General features: G+C 34.7%; 1 protein-coding gene across 5 annotated transcripts; it reads right to left on the reverse strand.

The window, feature by feature from the left end:
* Nucleotides 1-3,653: 3,653 nt before the first annotated feature.
* On the reverse strand, nucleotides 3,654-24,620 carry Galk (N-acetylgalactosamine kinase). 5 transcript variants are annotated; one of them, XM_073981358.1, is made up of 7 exons: nucleotides 24,413-24,544; nucleotides 24,178-24,323; nucleotides 21,567-21,790; nucleotides 20,622-20,795; nucleotides 4,305-5,038; nucleotides 3,970-4,222; nucleotides 3,654-3,897 (listed from the first exon to the last, which is right to left on the reverse strand). In XM_073981358.1, the coding sequence occupies exons 3-7, from the start codon at nucleotides 21,710-21,712 to the stop codon at nucleotides 3,711-3,713; spliced, it is 1,494 nt and encodes a 497-aa protein (XP_073837459.1). In that variant the 5' UTR covers nucleotides 21,713-21,790; nucleotides 24,178-24,323; nucleotides 24,413-24,544; the 3' UTR covers nucleotides 3,654-3,710. The 5 variants fall into 5 exon arrangements, with proteins under 5 accessions (XP_073837459.1, XP_073837456.1, XP_073837460.1 ...); XM_073981355.1 differs by lacking the exon at nucleotides 24,178-24,323 and having other exon boundaries at nucleotides 24,535-24,620; XM_073981359.1 differs by lacking the exon at nucleotides 24,178-24,323 and having other exon boundaries at nucleotides 24,413-24,435.
* Between the last annotated feature and the right edge of the window lie 847 nt (nucleotides 24,621-25,467).

Raw genomic sequence — 25,467 nt, forward strand, 5'->3', positions numbered from 1 at the left:
TCAAACGAAGTCGTGAAAGATCCGATATTTTCATTAGCATTTAAACCAATGCAAAGGAAGTCGTGAAAGATCCGATCTTTTCATCAGCATTCGAACTTATTCCATCGATCCAATAGAGATGTATTTTGTGTTTTTATTTATATAAATTTTTCTAAATATATAAGATTAAATATTTGCAATAGGATTGATGTTGTCGGATACTCGAAATCACAACCAACGTTGTTAAACTCTCATCGTAATGATAATGTCATTGCATAGGGTTGGTGAAAATGACATTCTAAAGCATTAGTGACTATGACATGCCAAAGCATTGGTGGAAATGACATGTCAAAGCATTGGTGTAAATTACATGCTTTGGATCCAAAAATGAATAGCATCTTTTGGGGTCCACGCTCATATAAAATTCATCGATGAAGATGCTAAAAAGATGACATGCCAGATCATTTGCACCCATGATTGAATGGCATCGAATATTTTGCTGGGATATTATATTTTAAAAAATTGTAACTTAACCAAAAATTGTTGTTGCTTTTGATATGCGCAACTCTGTATATTTTCACCCCATTTGAGGTATTTGGTGCACCAAACATGCAAATTCTGTCCAATATTGTTGGAATATGAAAAATATCGCCCAATTTAGACTAGAAATAAGTGTGCCAAATTAAACTGAAATCGGTTCAGATTTGGATATAGATCCTTTATAAAAGTTCGCCCGATGTGAGGTATTTGGTGCACCAAACATCCAAATTCTCTCCAGATTTTATGAGATTTAGAAAATGTGGTCTATATTAGGACCTCTGGTCTCTATAACGACCTATGGTCCTTTTAAAGACTTCTGGCCTCTATAAAGACCTCTGGTCCATTAATGGCCTCTAGTCATTTTAAAGACTTCCGGCCTCTATAAAGACCTCTGATCTCTATAAACATTTCGGCAAATGATGACATCAGTTGGTATTATTGTATCGCCTCCTTTCTTGCACCATTTACGAGGGCGGTTCGGAAACTTCTTAGCCTATCAATGAAAGAGAATAGTTAGTTTTTCAAAAATATTTTTATTTTTCAATATAATCTCCTGAAACTTCAATACACTTAGTCCAACGCTTTTCTAGCAATTCTATCCCTTGATTAAAATAGTTTTCCTCAAGGTCTTCAAAATAGTCATTTGAGGTAAAATGCTTGCCAGCAAGGATTTTATTAGATGTGGGAACAAGTAAAAGTCACTGGGAGCTAAATCAGGAGAATAAGGTGGGTGGTCAAGCAACTCGTACATTAGTTCGTTTATTTTAGCCATTGTTAAAACACTCTTGTGCGCTGGTTGTAAGCCAGGACGTTTTTTTTCGAATTTGTACATTTAATTGATCCAAAAGGTTGCAATAGTACTCTGAATTTATTGTTTTACCCTTTTGCAGATAGTCAATCAATAAAATACCTTCGAAGTCCCAAAAAACCGTTGCCATAACCTTACCAGCCGATTGAATTGTTTTTGCCTTCTTTGAGGCACTTCCTCCAGCTTCAGTCCATTGTTTGGATTGTTCTTTTGTCTCTGGAGTATAGTGGTGGATCCATGTCTCATCAACAGTTATGAAACGACGCTTAAAATCCATTTTATTTCGCTTAAAACGATCCAAACAAACTTGAGAAATGTTCATTCTTATGCGTTTTTGATCGACTGTTAACAAATGCGGCACCCATCTTGGAGAAAGCTTTTTCATCTGTAGTTCTTCATGCAAAATTAAATGGACTCTATCATTTGAGATGCCCATGATATTAGCAATTTCACGCACTTTTATTCGTCGATCATTTAATACCATATCATGCACTTTGGCTACAATTTCTGTTGTTGTTGCTGTTTTTGGACGTCCAGTACGTGGTTCATCTTCAATGCTTGTACGACCACGTTTAAATTCAGCAACCCAATTTTTTACTGTTGCATATGAAGGAGCACTTTCACCTAACACATTCACCATATCATTATGAATTTCTTGTCCCGATAAACCTCTTTTATGTAAATATTTAATGACAGCACGCATTTCTAATTTTTCCATTGTAAAACCAGTAAGGAAAGGATCAAAGTCGGGCGGGGCCGACTATATAATACCCTACACCACTGTGAATATGTAAAATATATATGGGAGCTAAATCCAAATCAGAACACATTTCGATATAATTTTTCACATTTATTTGTAGACCAAATTCCGTCACATAGTCCAAATTTCATCAAAATCGGACATATCGACACCTACAAATAATAGTATGCTAAGTCTAAAAAGCGAGTTTTGCAGGAGAAGCTCTCAAAGTTTGGAAATTTTTTTTAACTTCAGTCTATGCTAAGTCAATATTTGTTTATAACTTCTGTTCGGATTGACCGATCATTACCAAAATTAGACAGAATTTAAGTTAAAGGACGTTCGACACCTCCAAATAATAGTTTGCTAATTCTGAAAAGCGAGTTTTGCAGGACAAGCTCTAAAAGTTTGGAAATTTCTTTGATCTTCAGTACTATGCTAAGTAAATATTTGTTTATAACTCCTGTTCGGATTGTCCGATCATTACCAAAATTTGACAGAATTTAAGTTAAAGGACGTTAAATATAAAAATGTAAAGAACTTGAAAACATGCTAAGTCGACTTAGCATACTATTGTTTGGAGGCGTCGATATATAGCGTGTTTCGTGCATCAAATACCTCAAATCTGCCTAAAATATATATGACAGCTATATCCAAATCTGAACCGATTTCGATATAATTTGGCACACTTCGATATAATCACGGCAAACATTCCAAATTTTATTGAAATCGGTCTTATATAACGGGTTTCGTGCATCAAATACCTAAAATCGGCCGAGAATATATCTGGGAGCTATATCCAAATTTGAACCGATTTCTATATAATACTCCACACTTATTTCTAGACTAAATACCATCGCACATTCCAAATTTAATTGAAATCGGTCATATATAGCGTGTTTTGTGCACCACCTTAAATCGGGCGAAAATATATATGGGGGCTATATCCAAATCTAAACCGATTTCTATATAATTTGGCGCACTTATTTCTAGACTAAATTCCGTCGCACAGTCCAAATTTCATTGAAATCGGACATATATAGCTTGTTTCGTGCACCAAATGCCTTAAATCGGGCGAAGATATATATGGGGGCTATATCCAAATATGAACCGATTTTTACCAAAATAAATAGCGTTCGTCCTTTGGCCAAAAAACTATCTTCCCCAATTTTCATGCTAATCGGACAATAAATGCGACATGTACTTTGTTTACAAAAATACATGGACAGACGGACAGACAGACGGACATGCGTAAATCGACTCAGAAAGTGATTCTATGTATATCCCCAAAACGAACTAATGCACAAAGACATAATACCCCTTACCACAAGGTGGTGTTGGGTATAAAAATTGCGGATGCGTCTTTTTTGAACACCTGTTTCTATACGAAGGAGTTGCCAGATCGAAACAAAATTTAACATGTGTTCATAACAGAGATGGAAGTTTAACTTTGTTCTGTTTATACCGCGCTTTTTGTGCTAGGCTAAGAAGTTTCCGAACTGCCCTCGTATACCAAAAAAGTCATCACCTAAATATTCATATTGGCAATTTGCTCTAACAAAAAAGGGTGAAACATACATACTTATATGAGCTTAAAAAATCAATTTATTTAAAACATAAATATATGGCAAAATGACAGAACATTCATTCATCTAATAGCATTAATATCTCTGCCCCATCACGAGGCGATGTAGCAAAAACAACATTTTGGAAATCCTTGAAGCGGCATTTTTCTATGGGCAGTTGAGAATAGTATTTCTCCTTAAGAGTGTCAATATATTTAATCGATGATTCTGCAGAATCACATAAGGCTACAACACAACCTCCCCATCTAAAATAAGATAAGCAGAAAAAGAACAATTAATGTCAAAATTACAACAATTGCATATCATTTGATACTTACCCAGCACCTGTTAACCTTGCACCAATACCCATTTGGTCGGATAGCTCAACTAATTTATCCAAATTAAGATGAGAACATTCATACAAACTTTTCAAACTTTCATGAGATTGTCTCATCAATTGGGAAAGTCGGGCCAATGTAGCGCCATAAGTCATTGTGACAGTATTGCCATTGGAGTGAATATCATTGGAATGTATAAAGTTGTTGGAGAATTCTTCACAAATCTTACGAAATTCTTGAACTCTGAGGGATTCTAAAAACATAATTATGTTTATTTTAATTAACAATTTGTGTTCAATATAATGTATTTTTTATTTTCTGTAGACTCAACATACCTTGTATGACATGTAAAGTTCTTTGTTTTAATTTAAACTGTTGCATATTTCGCGTATTATCCGTTAGAAATTTCTTCTCAAATTCTTCATTATTTACATTAAAAATTCCACATAATTCGGACCGTGTATATAGTTCTCGGGAAACAAATTCCATGGCATAGGCTTCCAGCTGGGACAAATCACATGCCAATGCTTCCTGAAGTTTGGCAAAAATTTGAATATCCTTCCAATTGTTTAAGCCCTTATTAAAGGCAATGAGACGGCAACCCAGACGACATTCCACAACACGTTCATTAAAATCTGAGGTAGCGGCTTTATTCATTTCTGTCAGACTATTGGCGACAACGAAACAGGCTCCCTGTGGCAGTTGTAGTGGCGTAGCATTTAAACTTGGATGAAATTCAATGAATTGAGCACACCCTTCTTTAGCCAAAAATGCAATAGCCTGATCCATGCCCCCTCCTTGTGTACCAATGTAACGTTCACATGCTGCCGATATAGAAGCCAAGGTCTTGCGATTAAGTGTTGCATGATGAACATACGCTGTAGCCAGTACTGCACTACTAACCAATGCAGACGAACTTGATACTCCAGATGCAGGTGGAATATTTCCGTTAATGGCCACTGTCATGCCATATCTTTGATCACTGTCATTTAATGTTTCCAAAATTCCCTTAACGCCACACAAGTAGTAATTATACCATGGTGGTGGGCAAGATGTTTTATGGGTTATCCTAGAAATTTAAAACATTAATTAAATACAATAACAAGTAAAAAACATTAAGTTCGACCGGGCTGAACTTGTTATACTCTCCACCATAAAATATTCTGAACTAAAATGGTATAATTAGTTTCCTGTTAGGTGCAAAACTTGTTCGATCACGGATACTCCTAAATTTGGTCAACAAATGTATCTAAAAATTTCCTCAATCTGAGGTATATACCAAAAACTGTGGACGATTGTTGGTGGAGAAGTTTCGTGACCGCTGAATAATTCAAGTGTCAAATCACAACTAGTTCGGTTAAAAATTAAGATAAAATAAACATTAGGGTTATGACTTTTTGACATTTTTTCTCAAAAATGATTTATTGTAGTGAGAATGAATGAACTTTTGCGTATAAATAACCAAAAATAACATTCATTCCTCTTTAATATAAAAAAGGTTCCGCACAAACCATTTTGAAAAAAAAATTGAAAAAATTTTATGAAATAAAAAAATCTCAAAAAATTATTTCCTGTTGCACGAATGGATGGTCTTTTACCAACTAATGACTAAAATAACTTTTATTCCACTTAAATTTAACAAAAAGTCCCGCACAAACCACTTTTATTTTTTATGATATACGAAATAAAGTTATCTATATAAAAGTGAAATTCGTTTGTACGTTTGTTTGTGCCTTATAGACTCAAACACGGCTGAACATATCTTACTGAAATTTCTAGGGTACATTGCTACATGGCCTGGAATGAAAATAGGCTATATAATTTTTTGAAATTCCGCGTTGATTTGGAGATATAGCCTCAAAATCCGGGGGTACTTCAAAAAAAAAAATAAATTTTGTATGCAAATATCTTTAGAACTGTTACAAATACAATCTCCAAATTTTGTATGTGTGACGGAATTTGATGTAGAAATAAATTTACCAGATATTATTCAAATCGGTTCAGATTTGGGTATAGCTCCCATATACATATATTTTCGGCCGATTTCCTTATTTTATGCACCAAACACGCTATATATGTCCAATTTCAATGAAATTCGGAATGTATGACGGAATTTGTACTAAAAATAAGTGTGCCAATTTATATAGAAATCGGTTCAGATTTGAATATAGTTCCTATATATATTTTCCGCCGATTTCCTGTATTTTATACACCACACACGCTATGTATGTCCAATTTCAATGAAATTCGGAATGTATGACAGAATTTGTACTAAAAATAAGTGTGCCAATTTATATAGAAATCGGTTCAGATTTGAATATAGCTTGTGACGGTTGTGCTATTATTTTGCTCTGCAATGCATAATTCTTTATCAGCTCCGCGAAGTTGTTGTTGTCGTATGACCCATTTGCCCTTATGTCCATAATTGGTCACTAAACGTGTTCTTCTTAATTCTATTTCACACAATTCTATCATCTCCACTTTAAAACATATTTCAGTTGTTGTGTCACACAACTTCTGTGATATGTGACGAGTCCAACATATCATTATTAATCGTTCTCTCAGTTTCCAATTTGTACTGCGCATGCCCTCTCACAGATCAAAACCTTGTTTCAAGTTTTCATTCGTACTTATTAGTGGGGATAATGGAATTGGGCCATAGAATTGTTATTGTAAAAATGATCAATACTTTGAAATGACCGGTTTGGCGATGGTTGGGCTGTAATGAAGAGGAGAGTCGTTAAGAATATTTTGAGGAGGACAGTTGGTACGAGGTACTAGAATTTAATTGAAGTTTGGCTTAAGGCAGAATGTGGAAATTGAATGGCTAAAGTAGCAGCTATAAAAAATATATATTATTACAAAGTCTGCTGAATTTAGCAAATAAAAAATTTGTTACTATTTGTGGAAAATCGTTGAAGTCTTGAAATACTGGCCAAGCTGCTGAAAGCGAGGGTATTGTAATTTTGCCGCATGGATCGAAGCCAAATAGAAATGTGCCCAATAACACCAAGTCCATTGTGAGGGTCAATTTATTATTAACATGCCTTCCCATAATATGCTGCTGATGCTCTTGCAATAGAGAATTTTCGAGATAAAGCTAAGTGTTTGTACCAAGTACAGTCTACTTAAAATACTGTTTCCTCAAATAAATTAAAAAAAAAATAAAATAAAATAATAATTTTAAATTTCCTAAGAATTTATGACATCTTAATAGTTTAAATCAAAATTCCCGTAAAAGTTTAAATGCATAATTGTCCTTAATAGCATCACCGAAACTTCAACCACCAGGCCTGATGAATGGAGTCGCTGATAGCTCGTAAGTACTTGTTAAAGTATAATGATCATTAATATTTATATAGTAAAGCATACAACATATTATTATTAATGTTTTCCCTTTCTATAATCATTAATATTGAATCATAAAAATTATTATTATCAATTATATCTCTTTCATTTATTAATATGCATGCCTTAAAGTTAATGTAATATAAATTTAATATGAATTGTTAATAAACTTTAATAAGTAACCTGAGGTAAACAAAGTTTATGCATTTTGGGGTTATGAAACATTCAATTGGAAAAGTTCATAACTAAGGTTGGGAAGGGTACGGGAACTAACACCAATTCCCGTTAAGTCACTGAGAGTTAGGATGTGAAGAAATAGTAATCTTTAAACAGCACGTGAAAATTTTTGTAATGCCTAAGCACAGGACTCAGCAAGTTTCCACTCCCAATCCGACGAGCTAGACCCTATATACAAGCACGTGCTGGTCGCTGGAGGTTCTGTGTCACCATTGTAAGAAAATGTCAATACCATCATAGGCTTACCATTACAAAATGGCGCCCAACGTGGGGCGATAAGGGATATAATACATTTACTAAATTTAACATCTGATTTCCGGGAAATCCTTTTATTGTTCCACGAAACGAATAGTGGTATCTTCGACTCTACTTAGATTGCAACTTCTGGATTTTAGATAAAATATGTTTTTATAACTAATTTTTTTTTAACCGAATACTAATCTGAGAAGAAATCTGGAACCACTAAATGATCGTATTACTATTTCTTTCAATATCCTTTAAAATTGCTAGTCTGGAATATTGATTTCTGGAATATAAGAACATGGCTTTATGTTCATAGCAGTTACTTGTCCGAAATAAACATTCCCAGACAAATGTAGCAATTATTAATGCTCTAGTGTTTTATAAGCAGTATGAACTTTGTTTACCAAAATGGTGAAATTTATATGAAAAATAACATATATTGTCATATTTCTAGTGGGTTCGATCCTCTAATATTGTCTATATTTTGAATTATACTGTTAATTGAAGAAACATTTACCCCTTTTGTACAATGCCAGTACAACATAGTCCAGGAAGTTTTACTCCTGCTGTTTACGAAATAGCAAACTCGTGCATAATTTGTAAAATTGAGTACAACTCAACCAGCACCTTGGTAACAACCAGATGCAAGCATATTTTCCACAAAGAGTGTATATTTCAACATATCAATACATCTCCATTTTGTCCCCAATGCAAAGCTTCAGTTACTAAAAATAGCTTATTAGAATATCAAATTCCTAGTATGAACGATAGTACCATGCAGAACACGGTCACTTTAAGTAACAACAATGAGGGCAGAATTTTGACGGGGAAGAAAAACCGGAACAAACGTTTCAATGAAAATAGGAACATTAGCTCTCATCAGGCAAGTGGAATTAATAATAGCGCTGAATCTATGGGTTTACAAACAAGCCACAATCAGTCTAATTTAGAAAGTACATTGAATAACAAAATTAATCAACTTCAAGCTGTGGTTAATCGTATTTCTCAGCAATTTGAAAGCCTGACATTAAATTGTAATATTGAACCAGAATGGCCTAGGGATGATTTTCCCACTTTTGCCCAACAAAATAACCCACAATCTGTTCCTAATATTCATAATTCAACGGGTCCACCGTTGAATAGAAACAATGTTCGTCAAGAGACTTTGTCGCCTCGAATTAGTAGCCATGGGAAGATTGCTAGTCTTATTGGCAGTTGGAATGTATTCTTTCATGGAGGTAATACAGGCTTGCCGGTAGAAAAGTTTATTTACATGATCAATTCACTGACTGACGACTGTTTGGCTGGAGACTATGACTTATTATGTGAACATTGCCACTTGTTTTTTAAATCAAAGGCAAAAGACTGGTATTGGCGATATAGAAGTTCGGTACAAAGAGTACAATGGAGGCCGCTTTGTAATGCATTAAAGATTCATTTTGGAAATTTATTATCCGATGTAGACATACGGGAAATGATGAGGGAGAGAAAACAAAATGTGAATGAGAGTTTTGACGACTTTTACAATGATATTCTACAATTAGGTGATCAACTGCAATACAGATTGTCTGATCATGAATTGATAGAAATACTGAGGAGGAATTTAAGGCCCCATTTAAGGCGTGAAATGTTTTACCTCGATATTAGGAGTGTGGCACAGCTGCGACGTTTAGTATTGAGAAGAGAGGCTTTGAGTATGGAATTAGAAAAAACTCAGAAGATGTTTAAGAGACAAGTCAGTGAAATAGAATTGGAGGAAGAAATTGAGGAAACACAACCTTTAGAAACTATCTGTGAGTTGAAACGAACAAACGGTAATCGTAAGAATAGGGAAATACCTATTTGTTGGAACTGTCGTAATGAAGGACATAGATACGTAGATTGCCTCGAAGACAGAACAGTATTCTGTTACGGGTGCGGGGCTAAGGGAGTGTACAAACCCCAGTGTGAAACGTGTCAGGGAAACGCAAAGAGGAGCGCCAACAACAACATCAGTTGCCGCTCGACAGTAAAAGAGATGTAGTTTTAAATCAATGCAATGTGAATCCAACCCCCTCAAACCACATAGATTCATCAACACAGACCCCAACAAAGACAACAAGTTTCGGTGAAGACAATCTTGTTTCCAAATTACATCCAATTAGACCTTATCACGAAAGATTGCGACTGTATAATATAGCCAGGAGACGAATTTTTAGCAGTAATATAGATGAAGTTTGTATCGTTAGCAGAAAGCCCAAAAGAAACACCTTACGTATTAGAAAATTCTATCAAAATATGAGGCACAGAAAGAGCATGTTAAAGACTGCAGTTGAGGCAATTAATGTAGGACAATCAGATATAAGACCCTATGCTAAAATTAAGTTATGGGATATGGAATTTCTGGGATTACTTGACACCGGTGCGTCAATATCATGTATTAGTGGATATGCTGTAAAGGCATTTTTAAGTAAGAACATTCCATATAAACAGTTTAATAATTTTGTAGAGACCGCTGGTGGAGACAAATTTAAAATTTTGGGTTATGTGGATACTGACATTACCTACAATAATCAGACCAAATCAATTCGATTCTATATTATTCCCGAACTAAAACAAGATATCTATTTAGGAATGAATTTTTGGCATGCCTTTGGACTGACCAAAATTATGGATGGAAATATTTTTAATCAAATTGAAGAACTAGCTCATAGAACCGTTAGTGACATGTTAACCCCAAGTCAAATAACAAGATTGAATAAGGTAATCTCGATATTTCCGGACTTTGAAAAAGAGGGACTAGGAAAAACCACGCTTATAGAACACACAATAGAACTTTTGCCAGGAACCAAGCCCATTAAACAGCGGTATTTTTCTGTATCTCCGGCTGTGGAGAAGAGAATACACGAAGAAGTCGACAAAATGATTGAATTAGGAGTCATAGAACCCGCTCCTCCCACTTGTTCCTGGAGTAGTCCCGTTGCGTGCGTCCACAGAGAAGGAAAATTTCGATTATGTCTCGATTCGAGAAAATTAAATAGTGTTACTGTACGAGACGCATACCCACAACCTAAGATAAATGGTATTCTGTCGCGACTACCAAAGGCACGTTTCATTTCGTCTCTCGATTTGAAACATGCTTTTTGGCAAGTTGGTCTTGAGGAGAACTCCCGAAATATGACTGCCTTCACTGTTCCTAATCGACCATTATATAGATTTAAAGTTATGCCCTTTGGCCTAACAAATGCTCCACAGACTCTTTGTCGCTTAATGGACGCTATTATACCATCAAGTTTGAGGAACAGAGTATTCGTCTATTTAGACGACTTACTTCTGCTGAGTGATAGTTTTGAGGAACATTTATCTTTATTAATGGAAGTCGCACAATTAATAAGAAAAGCCGGTTTAACTTTGAATATTTCAAAATGTAAATGGTGTATGAAGGAAGTAAGATATTTAGGATATATTATAGGCGACGGTTGTATAAAGCCCGATAGTGAAAAGGTATCAGCCATAACCAAACTATCACCTCCAAGATCTATAAAAGAAGTCAGACAATTTTTAGGCCTTGTAGGGTGGTATAGGAGGTTCGTGGAGAATTTCGCTTCTCTCACGAGTCCCCTTACCGATCTCACACGTACCACTAAACGTTTTACATGGAACGCAGAAGCTCAAAAGGCCTTCGAGCTTATCAAAGAGAAGCTCACAACAGCTCCTGTGCTAATAACACCCGATTTTGAGAAGCCTTTTATTATTTCTTGTGATGCATGTAAAACGGGAGTGGGTGGCGTTCTTGCCCAAGAAGATGAGAATGGAGTAGAAAAGCCCATTGCTTTTTTTTCTCATAAATTAAACAGAGCCCAACAAAATTATTCTATAACTGAATTGGAATGCTTAGCTGCGGTATTAAGCATCACCAAATTCCGGGAATATGTTGAAGGTCACCAATTTAGTGTGATTACAGACCATGCATCCTTAAAATGGTTGATGCGGCAACCGGATCTTAACGGACGCTTGGCACGTTGGTCGCTCAAGCTCCAGGGATTTAACTTCTCCATTCGTCATCGAAAAGGCAGTGAGCATATAGTGCCGGATGCCTTATCCCGTTTGCCATCTGAGAATTTAGACCCGATGTTAAAAGAAATAGATTCTTTAGAAGTGACAGAGCCAGATATAGATTTATCTTCTCCATATTTTTCATCTGAACAATACTGTCAATTAATTAAGAATATAGAGAAAAATCAAAATAGTCTACCGGATCTTAAGGTTGTAGACGGATTCGTTTATAAACGAACAGAATTTGCTCGTCCAGAACTATCCGAGGCTCGATCATGGAAGTTGTGGGTTCCACAGGAACTTGCTTCTTGTGTGATCGAACGCGCTCATAAACCACCCATGGCCGCACATGGAGGCATTGGTAAGACCATTGAAAGGATCAAAAGAAATTTCTTTTGGCCGAACATGGCATCCCATGTTAGATCTTATGTTTTGAGTTGTGACATTTGTAAACAAAGTAAAGCACCGAATGTGATACTTAGACCTCCCATGGGTTTACAATCTAAATCTAGTCGTCCCTTTCAGAGACTTTATTTAGATTTTATTGGACCATATCCCCGTTCCAAACAGGGAAATGTTGCCATATTTTTAGTGTTAGATCACTTCACGAAGTATCCATTACTCAAGACCCTAAAGAAAATGTCTACTTCGGCCATAATCGATTTTCTGGAGACTACTGTTTTTCACTTATTTGGAGTGCCAGAGACCATAATAACTGATAATGGACCTCAATTTCGTTCCACACTATTTGGCTCATTTCTGACGAAGTATGGGGTGGAACATACATTCACCGCCATATACTCACCCCAGGCAAATAACTCAGAACGAGTTAATCGGTCCATTGTGGCGGCAGTGCGTTCATATGTTGGCAAAGATCAACGCAATTGGGACTGCACTTTGAGTCAGATAGGTGTAGCATTGAGAAGTTCTTACCACAGTTCGATAGGGTTCTCACCCTATTATGTTCTTTTTGGTCAACAGATGGTCACGCATGGCAAAAGTTACTCATTATTGAAGAGATTGGACTTACTCGAGGAAGGTCTAGACGTTATAGACCACAATGACAAGGTAAAATTAATCAGGAAACAAGTTGCCGAAAATTTAGAACACGCATATCAAATCAGTAAAAGAACGTATAATTTACGCAGTAGACCAAATACTTTTTCAGAAGGCGAAATTGTGTACAGAAGAAACTTCGCCCAGAGCAGTAAAAGGGATGCTTTCAATGCTAAACTTGCTCCAAAGTTTTTAAAATCAAAAATAAAAAAGAGATTGGGGAATTCTACTTATAAGGTCGTAGATATGAATGATAGGGACGTTGGACTCTTTCACGCAAAAGATCTACAAAAATCCTATAAATTATAAAGCAACTCGTTTTCAGACGATTTTCGTTTTAAGAAAATTCCAAATCGTCTGCTTTGTGACGGTTGTGCTATTATTTTGCTCTGCAATGCATAATTCTTTATCAGCTCCGCGAAGTTGTTGTTGTCGTATGACCCATTTGCCCTTATGTCCATAATTGGTCACTAAACGTGTTCTTCTTAATTCTATTTCACACAATTCTATCATCTCCACTTTAAAACATATTTCAGTTGTTGTGTCACACAACTTCTGTGATATGTGACGAGTCCAACATATCATTATTAATCGTTCTCTCAGTTTCCAATTTGTACTGCGCATGCCCTCTCACAGATCAAAACCTTGTTTCAAGTTTTCATTCGTACTTATTAGTGGGGATAATGGAATTGGGCCATAGAATTGTTATTGTAAAAATTATCAATACTTTGAAATGACCGGTTTGGCGATGGTTGGGCTGTAATGAAGAGGAGAGTCGTTAAGAATATTTTGAGGAGGACAGTTGGTACGAGGTACTAGAATTTAATTGAAGTTTGGCTTAAGGCAGAATGTGGAAATTGAATGGCTAAAGTAGCAGCTATAAAAAATATATATTATTACAAAGTCTGCTGAATTTAGCAAATAAAAAATTTGTTACTATTTGTGGAAAATCGTTGAAGTCTTGAAATACTGGCCAAGCTGCTGAAAGCGAGGGTATTGTAATTTTGCCGCATGGATCGAAGCCAAATAGAAATGTGCCCAATAACACCAAGTCCATTGTGAGGGTCAATTTATTATTAACATGCCTTCCCATAATATGCTGCTGATGCTCTTGCAATAGAGAATTTTCGAGATAAAGCTAAGTGTTTGTACCAAGTACAGTCTACTTAAAATACTGTTTCCTCAAATAAATTAAAAAAAAAAATAAAATAAAATAATAATTTTAAATTTCCTAAGAATTTATGACATCTTAATAGTTTAAATCAAAATTCCCGTAAAAGTTTAAATGCATAATTGTCCTTAATAGCATCACCGAAACTTCAACCACCAGGCCTGATGAATGGAGTCGCTGATAGCTCGTAAGTACTTGTTAAAGTATAATGATCATTAATATTTATATAGTAAAGCATACAACATATTATTATTAATGTTTTCCCTTTCTATAATCATTAATATTGAATCATAAAAATTATTATTATCAATTATATCTCTTTCATTTATTAATATGCATGCCTTAAAGTTAATGTAATATAAATTTAATATGAATTGTTAATAAACTTTAATAAGTAACCTGAGGTAAACAAAGTTTATGCATTTTGGGGTTATGAAACATTCAATTGGAAAAGTTCATAACTAAGGTTGGGAAGGGTACGGGAACTAACACCAATTCCCGTTAAGTCACTGAGAGTTAGGATGTGAAGAAATAGTAATCTTTAAACAGCACGTGAAAATTTTTGTAATGCCTAAGCACAGGACTCAGCAAGTTTCCACTCCCAATCCGACGAGCTAGACCCTATATACAAGCACGTGCTGGTCGCTGGAGGTTCTGTGTCACCATTGTAAGAAAATGTCAATACCATCATAGGCTTACCATTACAAGCTCCCATATATATGTATGTCTGGCCGATTTAATATATTTGATGCACCAAACACGTTACACATATATGTCCGATTTTATTGAAATTTGGAATGTGTGACTGAATTTGGTCTAGAAATGAATGTGCCAAATTATATCTCAATCGGTTCAGATTTGGATATAGCTCACATATATATTTTCGGCTGATTTCACCTATTTGCTGCACTAAACACGCTATATACCTCCGATTTCAAAGAAATTTGGAATGTGTGATGGATATTGGCATAGAAATAGATGTGCCAATTTATATCGAAATCGGTTCAGATTTGGATATAGCTGCTATATACATATATTTTCTGTCGATTTCCTGTATTTTATTTACCAAACACGCTATGTATGTCCAATTTCAATGAAATTCGGAATGTATGACGGAATTTGTACTAAAAATAAGTGTGCCAATTTATATAGAAATCGGTTCAGATTTGAATATAGCTCCCATATATATGTATGTCTGGCCGATTTAATATATTTAATGCACCAAACACGTTATATATGTCCTATTTGCTGCACCAAACACGCTTTATATGTCCGATTTCAATGAAATAAGGAATGTGTGACTGAATTCGGCCTAGAAATAAATGTGCCAAATTATATCGAAATCGCTATATATATTTTCGGCAGATTTCCTGTATTTTATTTACCAAACACGCTATGTATGTCCAATTTCAATGAAATTCGGAATGTATGACGGAATTTGTACTAAAAATAAGTGTGCCAACTTATATAGAAATCGGTTCAGATTTGAATATAGCTCCCATATATATGTATGTCTGGCCGATTTAATATATTTAATGCACCAAACACGTTATATATGTCCGATTTTATTGAAATTTGGAATGTGTGACTGAATTTGGCCTAGAAATAAATGTGCCAAATTATATAGAAATCGGTAAAGATTTGGATGTAGGTTCCATATATATTTTCGGCCGATTTCACCTATTTGCTGCACCAAACACGCTTTATATGTCCGATTTCAATGAAATAAGGAATGTGTGACTGAATTCGGCCTAGAAATAAATGTGCCAAATTATATCGAAATCGGTTCAGATTTGGCTATAGCTCCCATATATATTTTTGGTTGATTTCACCTCTTTGCTGCACCAAACACGCTATATACGTCCGATTTAAATTAAATTTGGAATATGCGCTGGATATTGGCCTAGAAAGAGATGTGCCAATTCATATCGAAATCGGTTCAGATTTGGATATAGCTCCCATATATGTATATTTTCGGCCGATTTCACCTATTTGCTGCACCAAACACGCTTTATACATATGTCCGATTTCAATGAAATTAGGAATGTGTGACTGAATGCGGCCTAGAAATTAATGTGCCAAATTATATCGAAATCGGTTCAGATTTTGATATAGCTCCCACATATATTTTCGGCTGATTTCACTTATTTGCTGCACCAAACACGCTATATATGTCCAATTTAATGAAATTTGGAATATGTGATGTATGTTGGCCTAGAAAGATAAGTGTAAATTTATATCGAAACCGGTTTAGATTTGGATATAGCTCAAATATATATTTTCGGCCGATTTCATATATTTGATGCAACCAAACACGCTATATATGTCCGATTTCAATGAAATTAGGAATATGTTATGATTATTGGCATGGAAATAGATGTACAATTTTTATTGAAATCGGTTCAAATTTTTATATAGCTCCCATATAGAAGTATTTTTAGTCGAAAAGGATTTACGAAAAGTGCCAACTCCTGCAAGATACAAAAATACCATACACAGCACGGAACGGTCTCAGAACGCATTCATATATTTATCCATTAAAATATTTAAATAATGCTAACTATTAAAGGTAATATAATTATAGTTATTCCTTTATATTTTATCTTAGGCGGGGTAGCGAAGCGCACCGGGTTCAGCTAGTATATAATATAAAGTGATATGTATGGTATAATACGATGATAAAAATAGTGAGAAACAAACGGTTATGTCATTTTAGTTATGTCGTGTGCCCCTATACTAGGCCTGTGCACACCACTACATACATTTTTTGTGGTTGTGTTTGTTTGAAAACAAAAACAATTTTGTAGCTTCCCAACATGCCATTTTTCAAAACAAAAACAAGAGCTCATTTACACGAGGAAACAATGTTTCCTTGTTTCCTCTAAAACGTGTGTTCCGTTTTGATTCTCATTCGCAAAATTGGTCAGTGTTGGGAACAAATGTAGAAATGATTGTACAAAAACGTACAAACGGCACTTTTGGATGGATATGGGCAAGAAATAAATAATAATTTCATAATAATTTATTTATTTTGTGTTGTAAAAAATGTTTCTTGTAATTGTTATAGTAAGGTATTTCCCTACTTCATGAATTGGTACCCATTTTTTAACAATTTACGACAGGTAATACAGGTATTTTTTACCCTCATGTGTCAATACTTTTTACGGAATTTTTCATGAATGGTTATTTATATTATTAAGCCTTTCTTTTTACCTGTTTTTGTAGTTTTCCAAAGAATTGTTTTTTGAATATTCATGTACAATAAGTAGATAATAATTTTTGGTAACTTTATGTAAAAACGTACGTCTACCGTTCAAAAGGTACGCTTGTTAAACAGCGCAACCCTGAAAATGCAATTACGAATGAGAATCAAAACGGAACACACGTTTTAGAGGAAACATTGTTTCCTCGTGTAAATTACCTCCAAGTGTTCTCTTTTTAAATTGTGTGTGTGAGCAAATTGACATACAGCGGCAGCAGAAGGGCGCCCTTTGAACAGCCCTACCCTATACCTTGTTTTCAGTTAAATATCTGCTCACAGTGACATCAACAAATTTTCAAAAGTTCTGAAAAATAAACACATTAAAAGCTTTTTGTGCGAAATCTTTTTTATCGAATCACTTTATAATTACGATTTTATATAATCTTAGGTAAAAACTCATACAAATATCATACAGGGTGTAGGAAGAAAGAAAATTAGGCCTACCACAACCGTGCAGACGTGCAAGCGAAGGAGTCTAACCGAGTAGACGTACATTCAACGACGCGCAATCGCAACGACTTACATTATCAATTCATTCTATTACATACTCCATTTAATATTATTTCATTAACATTTAATAAACTCATTGCTTTTAAATTGTTTAATCTTAATAAACAAAACTCTTTCAATCCATCTTGTGAACGGATAAGTATAATCCAACAGGGATTCTGCAAAGATTCCCATTAATTTGTTGGCTCAACCCGGATGTAAAGTGAACATTACAACCCGAATGTAAAGTGAAGAACATCTCAGTCAAAATCGAAGTGAATAGAAAAGAATTCTACATAAAAAACAGAAATTCTAAGTGACGAAATTTCTCGCTGCAATTTGTAACATTGTGAAACTCGCAATTCTCGGGACAATAGAAAAATAACGAACTCTCTAGATCAACAACTAAAAAGAAAAGAAACGTGTAAAAGTAAAATTGTTAACCGTCAAAATGCCTATGCTCGGAGATTTTGTATTGGTTAGAAACAATTTGGCGACGGCACGTTACTATGCTTCATCAATTTGTTTTTGATAACGAAGGAGACAGAGGTAATCTTAAGCGCCTGCGAAGTTTTGAAGGTTTCTCTTTTGGTAAATACGACGAGGAGCAATACAACAAAAAATCAGAATATGTGAAGACGCACATGAAAACATCAGACCTTACGAGTATTTCTATTTGCTGTTTGTTAGGAATAGACTATGACGTCGACGATTTGTTTCAACATGTGTTTGCAAATTTGAAAAAGGGGATGTAGCTGACGACTGCTGATGTTGCTCGGGGTGATGACGACGACTTCACCGACGAGGAGGAGAACGAAGAGAATGAAACCGATGAAGAACAAAATTCGGCTAGCAACGACGAAAACGATCAAACCATAGTCAAAACTCAAAACAAGTTAGAACTTTTACAAGACAACGACGATGATAATTGGCTTGAAGAAGGTATCACTGAACCATCGGAATACGAATTTTGTAGTCCAATTGTTTTAGCCAAGGACTCTACACACAGACTTTGCGTGGATTATAGGAAGATAAACAAAGTCATCGTTAAAGATAATTTTCCGCTGCCATTGCTAGAAGACCAGGGGGGTTACTCTGTATTGCGATGCGTTTGCGTTTGGTATTTTGTTAGCGCAAGATATTGGCGTTAACACACGATTTTGACATATGCTTTTGTATTACAGATTGCGGCGGTGCCAAAAAGGAAAAAAGGGCGAAAGGAGATACTAAAACGTATTAGAGACGCATTTAATTTCCTTACGCATCGCATTTTTCTAACGCATCGCAATAGAGAGTAACCCCCCAGCTCGATAGACTTCAAGGAGCGACGATATTTAGTACCATAGATTTACGCAACGGGTTTTTTCATGTCATTGCCAACAGCGATAGTCGGAAATATACATCTTTTGTTACCCATAACGGACAATTCCAATTTCTTAAAGTACATTTTGGACTAAGTAATTCACCTGCCGTTTTTCAACGACATGTAAATGCTAGATTTAGAGACTTAACACGAGAAGGTGTAGCGTTACCCTACGTTGATGACGTTATAGTTCCAGCGAAGACCGAAGAAGAAGCTGTATCAAATTTAGAAAGAGTTCTAGATACATGCAGGGATTACGGATTAGACATCAACATTAAGAAATGTCATTTTCTACAACGACGAATCCAAATATCCGAATCCGAATAGAGAATCAACAGATTTCACCAACACCAGAGAAGATCAAAGCAATGGCGAAGTGTCCGCAACCGAAAGACATTAAACAAGTAGAAAGATTTATTGGATTAGCCGGATACTATAGAAAGAAGAAGAAAGATATTCCTTTTAGATTCGATCCTTTAAACAGATTTTAACATAAAACCAGCGACGCCGAAAATGATACAAATACAGACGAAAGTTGAAAAATATCGAGTATACCTTGATATCGAGTAAAGACGTACACTAGAAGGAACTACTAAATTAAGAAGAAGATAGACGCGTATTTAATCCAGCAAACCAGTAAAACGAGAACGACGTAGTATTAAATCAACGAATACCTCCACCAAGGACTCAAGCTCAAACCCAAATATTTAGGACCATACAAGATCGTTAAAGTTAAATCAAACAACACTTACGACGTTATCAACATTGGTAGCAGTGAAGGACCTAGATATACAACAACTTGCGCCGAATACATGAAACCATGGCCCGATAACCCAAGTGATGACGACATATCTGATCGCAGGAGCGCCGAGTTGTAGCAAGAGTGAAAATTAGGCCTACCACAACATAACAAACAACACCCACAAGTTAGTGTTAGAGGAACATTCAACCCGCGCAGACGTGCAAGCGAAGAAGTCTAACCGAGTGGACGTACATTCAACGACGCGCAATCGCAACGACGGGCGAGAGCAAATCATAAACTCCATTCTATTCACTTTATTTATTATATTAATCAATTCATTCTATTACATACTCCATTTAATATTATTTCATTAACATTCAATAAACTCATTACTTTTAAATTTTTTAATCTTGTTTGTTTTGTTTATTGTTGAAGTTCAATCTCATTTTCGATTGTTTATCTTAATAAACAAGACTCTTTCAATCCATCTTGTGAACGGATAAGTATAAACCAACAGGGATTCTGCAAAGATTCCCACAAGGGTTATGAGGTTGTAAAAAATTAAACATCCGTAAAATGAATGAAAATGAATATTAATACTGATAAAGCGCATGGGAGCATGAGAAATAAATGAACTAATCAAACGATCAATTACAATAAGTACATCCTGCTGGAACTACGGTGATATATTAAAAAAGCGACTTACTGAAATTCTTTTATATCGGTAGAGAAATTTTCATATTTTTCCCTTTCCATATTTCTAAGTTCCAATTGTGTATTATCTTCTGTGAATCCTACTGCTAGAAGTATACACTGATCAATAGCCAGGGGTAATACCGGATAACCACAATAATCCACATGTTCTCCAATTATGTTTACTCTGCAAATAATCAGAAATGGAAAATTAAGTTTCATATTCTTTTACGAATTATTAAAATATAGTTTCCTATTAAACGGAGTAAAAAGTTAATGGCAAAATGAACGATAATTATATAAAACAGTTGTTGCTAATGGTCATAAAATTGAATTAATAATATTGAAAATTAAAATTATGATTTTTACTTCATTTCGACAAAATGCGAATTAACGAAAACAATAAAAGAAGTAACCATTTTAAATTATCATTCATTTGGGCTTCATTATGCTATCTTCAAATTCCAAAGCGATTGAAGCATGGTGCAAGAAAGAAAGTGATACAGTAATACCAATTGATGTCTTCATTTGCTATCAAAACATATTTTTCAATCAAAAATAAATAACAAATATTTCGCTTCTATCAAGAATATACATACATATGTATGTATGTATGTGTACATCTTTATTTAGAACACATTTTACATTTAACATGTTTTATAAAACATGCATCATTTAAGTTGTCACTTCCATACCAGATCTGTCAAATAAATGACGTAAACTCCCAAAATACCTGTTCTAAGTGCAAGTGTAAAATGCGTTTAAGCTACGCAAATAATATTTTACCGATTTCTTCTACCTCTTATGGATATTTCGCGCTCAAAATTTTAACAGCAAATGAATGTAAGGCCCGAATTCGCCTTTTGTATCACCTTCTTAAATTCGCCTTGGTACGATTATAACCCCCTTAAAATTTATTCAAAAACACTTAAAATTCAACACATTTGAAAAAACTTACCTTCCCGGGACACGAACATATAAGTTTGGTTCAGATCCATACTCATTGCGGTAAAATTCCCGTAGTTTATGCAAACGGTCATACAGGTGGTGGCTTTTTGATATTTCCGTTGTGGGCACATAGGTGTCGCTACTATCTTCGCTCATGGTGTATTTACAGAGGTAGATTAAAATGTGTATTTAATTTTTATACCACGCTGTTACTGTGTTGAGTTGGCAAGAATGCTAAATAGGGTGGAGAAACGTAATAAAAGATAATGTTATTATTTTTGACGTTTTTTTTGGTTTTTCTAGCCTCCACCATAAGATGGTGGGTATAATTATTGTGGTTCTCCAAAAGCTGAAAAAATCTACCATTTTTGAATTTTTTGAAAAATTTATAAAGGAAAAATTGTCAAAACCAGTAGACAGACACTTGCAGGTTCTAGAACAGAGCATCTACAGTAGTTTTGACTTAGCTGCGAAAACAAGTTTTGCACGCATTTTGTGGCAGCAAAGAAAATTCCGCATATTATATTTGAATTTGCCAAAAAGTTATCCGATTAATTTACCTACCACTTAAGTGTAATCTTTCATGAATTCCGAAAAGGTTGTGGAAACTAAAAAAATCAGATCAAATATCCAAAAATGATTTGTTTTTAAGATTTAACATCCGAATTTAGGAAATAAAAGTTCAGTAACTCGGTAAAAATAAAACGCAAAATTATCATTGAAAAGTGTCAGTAAAAGTGTCTTGTCTTCTTTTACTGGCACTTTTGCTATCGGCAGGACTTAGCGACAATTTTAATACGGTTCATTAATTACCGAAATCACAAGCGTTTTAATTTTACCGGTTTTTTCTGTATTCAAAAAAGTTGTACTGCAGAATTGGCAACTTGTGCAGAGATTGGGACAAAATTCGTTAAGAACTTGGAAAAATGTTACCGGGTTGCATTTGGTTTTTATATTTTGGCTGGTAAATAGGATAATCTTTCCAAATATAATTGGTTGTTAAACACATTTCGCACTTAGAGGATTCGCCGTTAAAAGTGTATATAGTATTGAAAATTTGGAAAAAATGCTGACATGTTCATTTTTTGGCAGAAAAGTCAAATTCGCACTTACCGATTGCAGCAAAATCAAAACTACTGTTTCTGTCATTCCGATCAGCATAATATTCGAAAAGTAGAAATAACGTTTTTCTGCCTCTTGAAATCAAGATACATTCCTGTTATATCATTCCTGTTATAGTGGAAGGTATAACAAATTGTTAGTTTTGTAAGAAACAAGATTTACACTTGTGTTGGAATACCCTCACTGAAAAAAGTTGAATTCCGATATAAATCATCTCAATCAAATTCTACACAAATATTCTTATCGTCACCATAAATGCCCGAAGTCGTATCTCCAAAAAAGTCAAAATTAGTTTTTTGATTGAATCTAATTCATGCTCATGCATTTCAGAAAATGGGATAACATTGCAGATTTTGTTGTAATGGCGGATCCCAAAACCAAGCGTTTCCGCGGTTCTGGTTTCATTACTTACTCCCATTCGTATATGATTGATAATATCTCATATACTCGCCTTCATATGATTAAAATTCCATAAAAGAGTTTTTCATTTTATAACAAAAGCAAAAACTCCTGTAAAATTATTATTTTGTTATACCCCGGTTACACTTAATCGGATTAACCCAATGTGTTCGGGTTTGAAATGTCAATTCCATATCGCAAACGTCAAATAAATCCTCATGAAGTGGGCTAACCCGGCAAAAAAACTCTAATGTAACCGTACTATTAGTTACAATATTACTAAAGCTTGTTTAAGTTCATATTTTGTGACAGTATTTTTTAATTATTTGAGTACTAGTCCAAAAGTGGCTGACACTGGCCTGTAATGTTGCTATTATTTTTAACACAAATGTTTCGATTCATTAAAATCGACTCATCATGTGCCTTGTATGAGATACTACTAAATATTACGGTGCGAGTGTTTTATCTTCACCGTTGCATCTCTCAGACGACAACAACAACAAAACACTGGAAACAAACAAGTCGGACAGAAAACCAAAACAAGTTAGTAAACAAAACAATGACCTGTCGCCTTCGACAGGTACACACTACGTCACAGCAGTAACACGTGATAAAGATATATAGACAGATATTTGTGTATGATTCTAGGTAATTTGTAGCATTTTTAATATTTATTTCATATTTCACTTCATTAACAATTGTTTGAGGTTTTTTCTCCTGTTTTTGCACACACACCCGATGAAATGTTTCTTATGAATGGGTAACTGTATCTTTTGTATTTATTTTGTAGGTATCATGGCACAATCACCAGGTAGATGCATCAGCCGACAACTACAACAAAAACCAGTTCAGTACTGCGAAATGTCAAAAATGTTTTCCAAAAATAAAGCGATTCACACAATTTTTTCAACAAAATTTTGTTAGGCTGGTATTAATAATCGCATTATTACAAAATTCCACCAAAAATTCACAATTTTTCTTTTAAATTTTTGTTTTTTTATTTTTGTGTTTTTAATTACAACAACGTTTTTGACAGCTCGCAGTACATCAGCTGGGCTGATGCGGGTACCTGTATGATTGTGCCATGGTAGGTATATTACGTTCTGGTTTGTCGTTTCTTCTACTGAGAGCCAAGAGAAAGGTGTGAATATTCTGACAATCAGCTGTTTATTTATATTTTGCACTCTCTTCCATTTTGCTTTTTCTACTTTCGCGTCGATAGTAAGTACAACGTGTCGCTAAATTGCTGAAAATAATTTAAATAAGTATCTCTTTGAATGACTGCATGTATGAACGAACGTATGTATATTTTATTGCCCTTTTATATATTCGTACATAACAAATGATAACAGCTAATGTAGCGGGTACACTTGTTATTGTTGTAAACACTTTTTTATTTATTTTCAATTAATTGTCGGAGCCTATAAAAATGTTTTAGTCGTTCTTGATTACCGTACCGTAAAGTTCTGTTAGCGTTTGGTGATGCACTCCGTGTGTTGCCCTGAAGATGACTGAATTCTGGAATGTATTGCTTTGAGAATTTTGTATTCTTGCGCAGAGATTGCCATACAGTTTGTTTGACAGTATCTTTTTGAGCGGGAAAGTGAAAGTTGTTGTTTAGTTTTTGGTGGGAAGAAATTTAATGTGTATTTTTGAGATAAATTTTAAAAATTTAAAAAAATGCTAATTTATAGGTTGTATATGAAATATATGGATTTAAAAGGTTTTTTTTATAGGCGCCTTTACGTAAAAAACTCCAATCCAACGACCAAAACGTTAGAAATTCAAACGAAAAGGTTTGAATTAAAATTTGAAATAAGATATAACAACAGTCTTGATGTGTGGCATAACGAGTTGATCGTTAATCTATCAAAAATTGTCGTTATTAGCTACGTTTAGGCTTAGTTATGGATAGAAGAATAAGTAAAGTGGCTGACCATTACTTAAATAGGAAGTGCATATGTATGTATTTCCGGTACGATAACTACAACCAGTAAGGAAAGGATCAAAGTCGGGCGGGGCCGACTATATGATACCCTACACCACTGTGAATAGGTAAAATATATATGGGAGCTAAATCCAAATGTGAACAGATTAGAATATAATTTGGCACATATATTTCTAGACCAAACACCGTCACACATTCTAAATTTCATCAAAACTAGAAATACATACATCAGACATACATACATAGCATCAAATACCTTAAATCGGTCGAAAATATATATGGGAGCTATATCCAAATGGGAACCGATTTCGACAAAATTTGGCACATTTATTTCTAGACCAAATTCCGTCCCATATTCCATATTTCATTGAGATCGGACATATATAACGTGTTTCGTGCACCAAATACCAAAAAATCGGCCGAAAAATTATATGGGAGCTAT

Source organism: Musca autumnalis, unplaced genomic scaffold (genome assembly GCF_047663935.1).
Source record: "Musca autumnalis isolate F117 unplaced genomic scaffold, ASM4766393v1 scaffold_4, whole genome shotgun sequence".
Taxonomy (NCBI): Eukaryota; Metazoa; Arthropoda; class Insecta; order Diptera; family Muscidae; genus Musca; species Musca autumnalis.

Bases quoted from the DNA above. Each gene is read 5' to 3' on its own strand.
- Galk (XM_073981355.1), bottom strand. From the start codon at position 21,712: ATGAGCGAAGATAGTAGCGACACCTATGTGCCCACAACGGAAATATCA. The intron at 20,796-21,566 runs GTAAGTTTTTTC...GATTATTTGCAG, and splicing joins TATGTTCGTGTCCCGGGAAG to AGTAAACATAATTGGAGAAC. The intron at 4,223-4,304 runs GTATGTTGAGTC...TTATGTTTTTAG, and splicing joins AACTTTACATGTCATACAAG to AATCCCTCAGAGTTCAAGAA.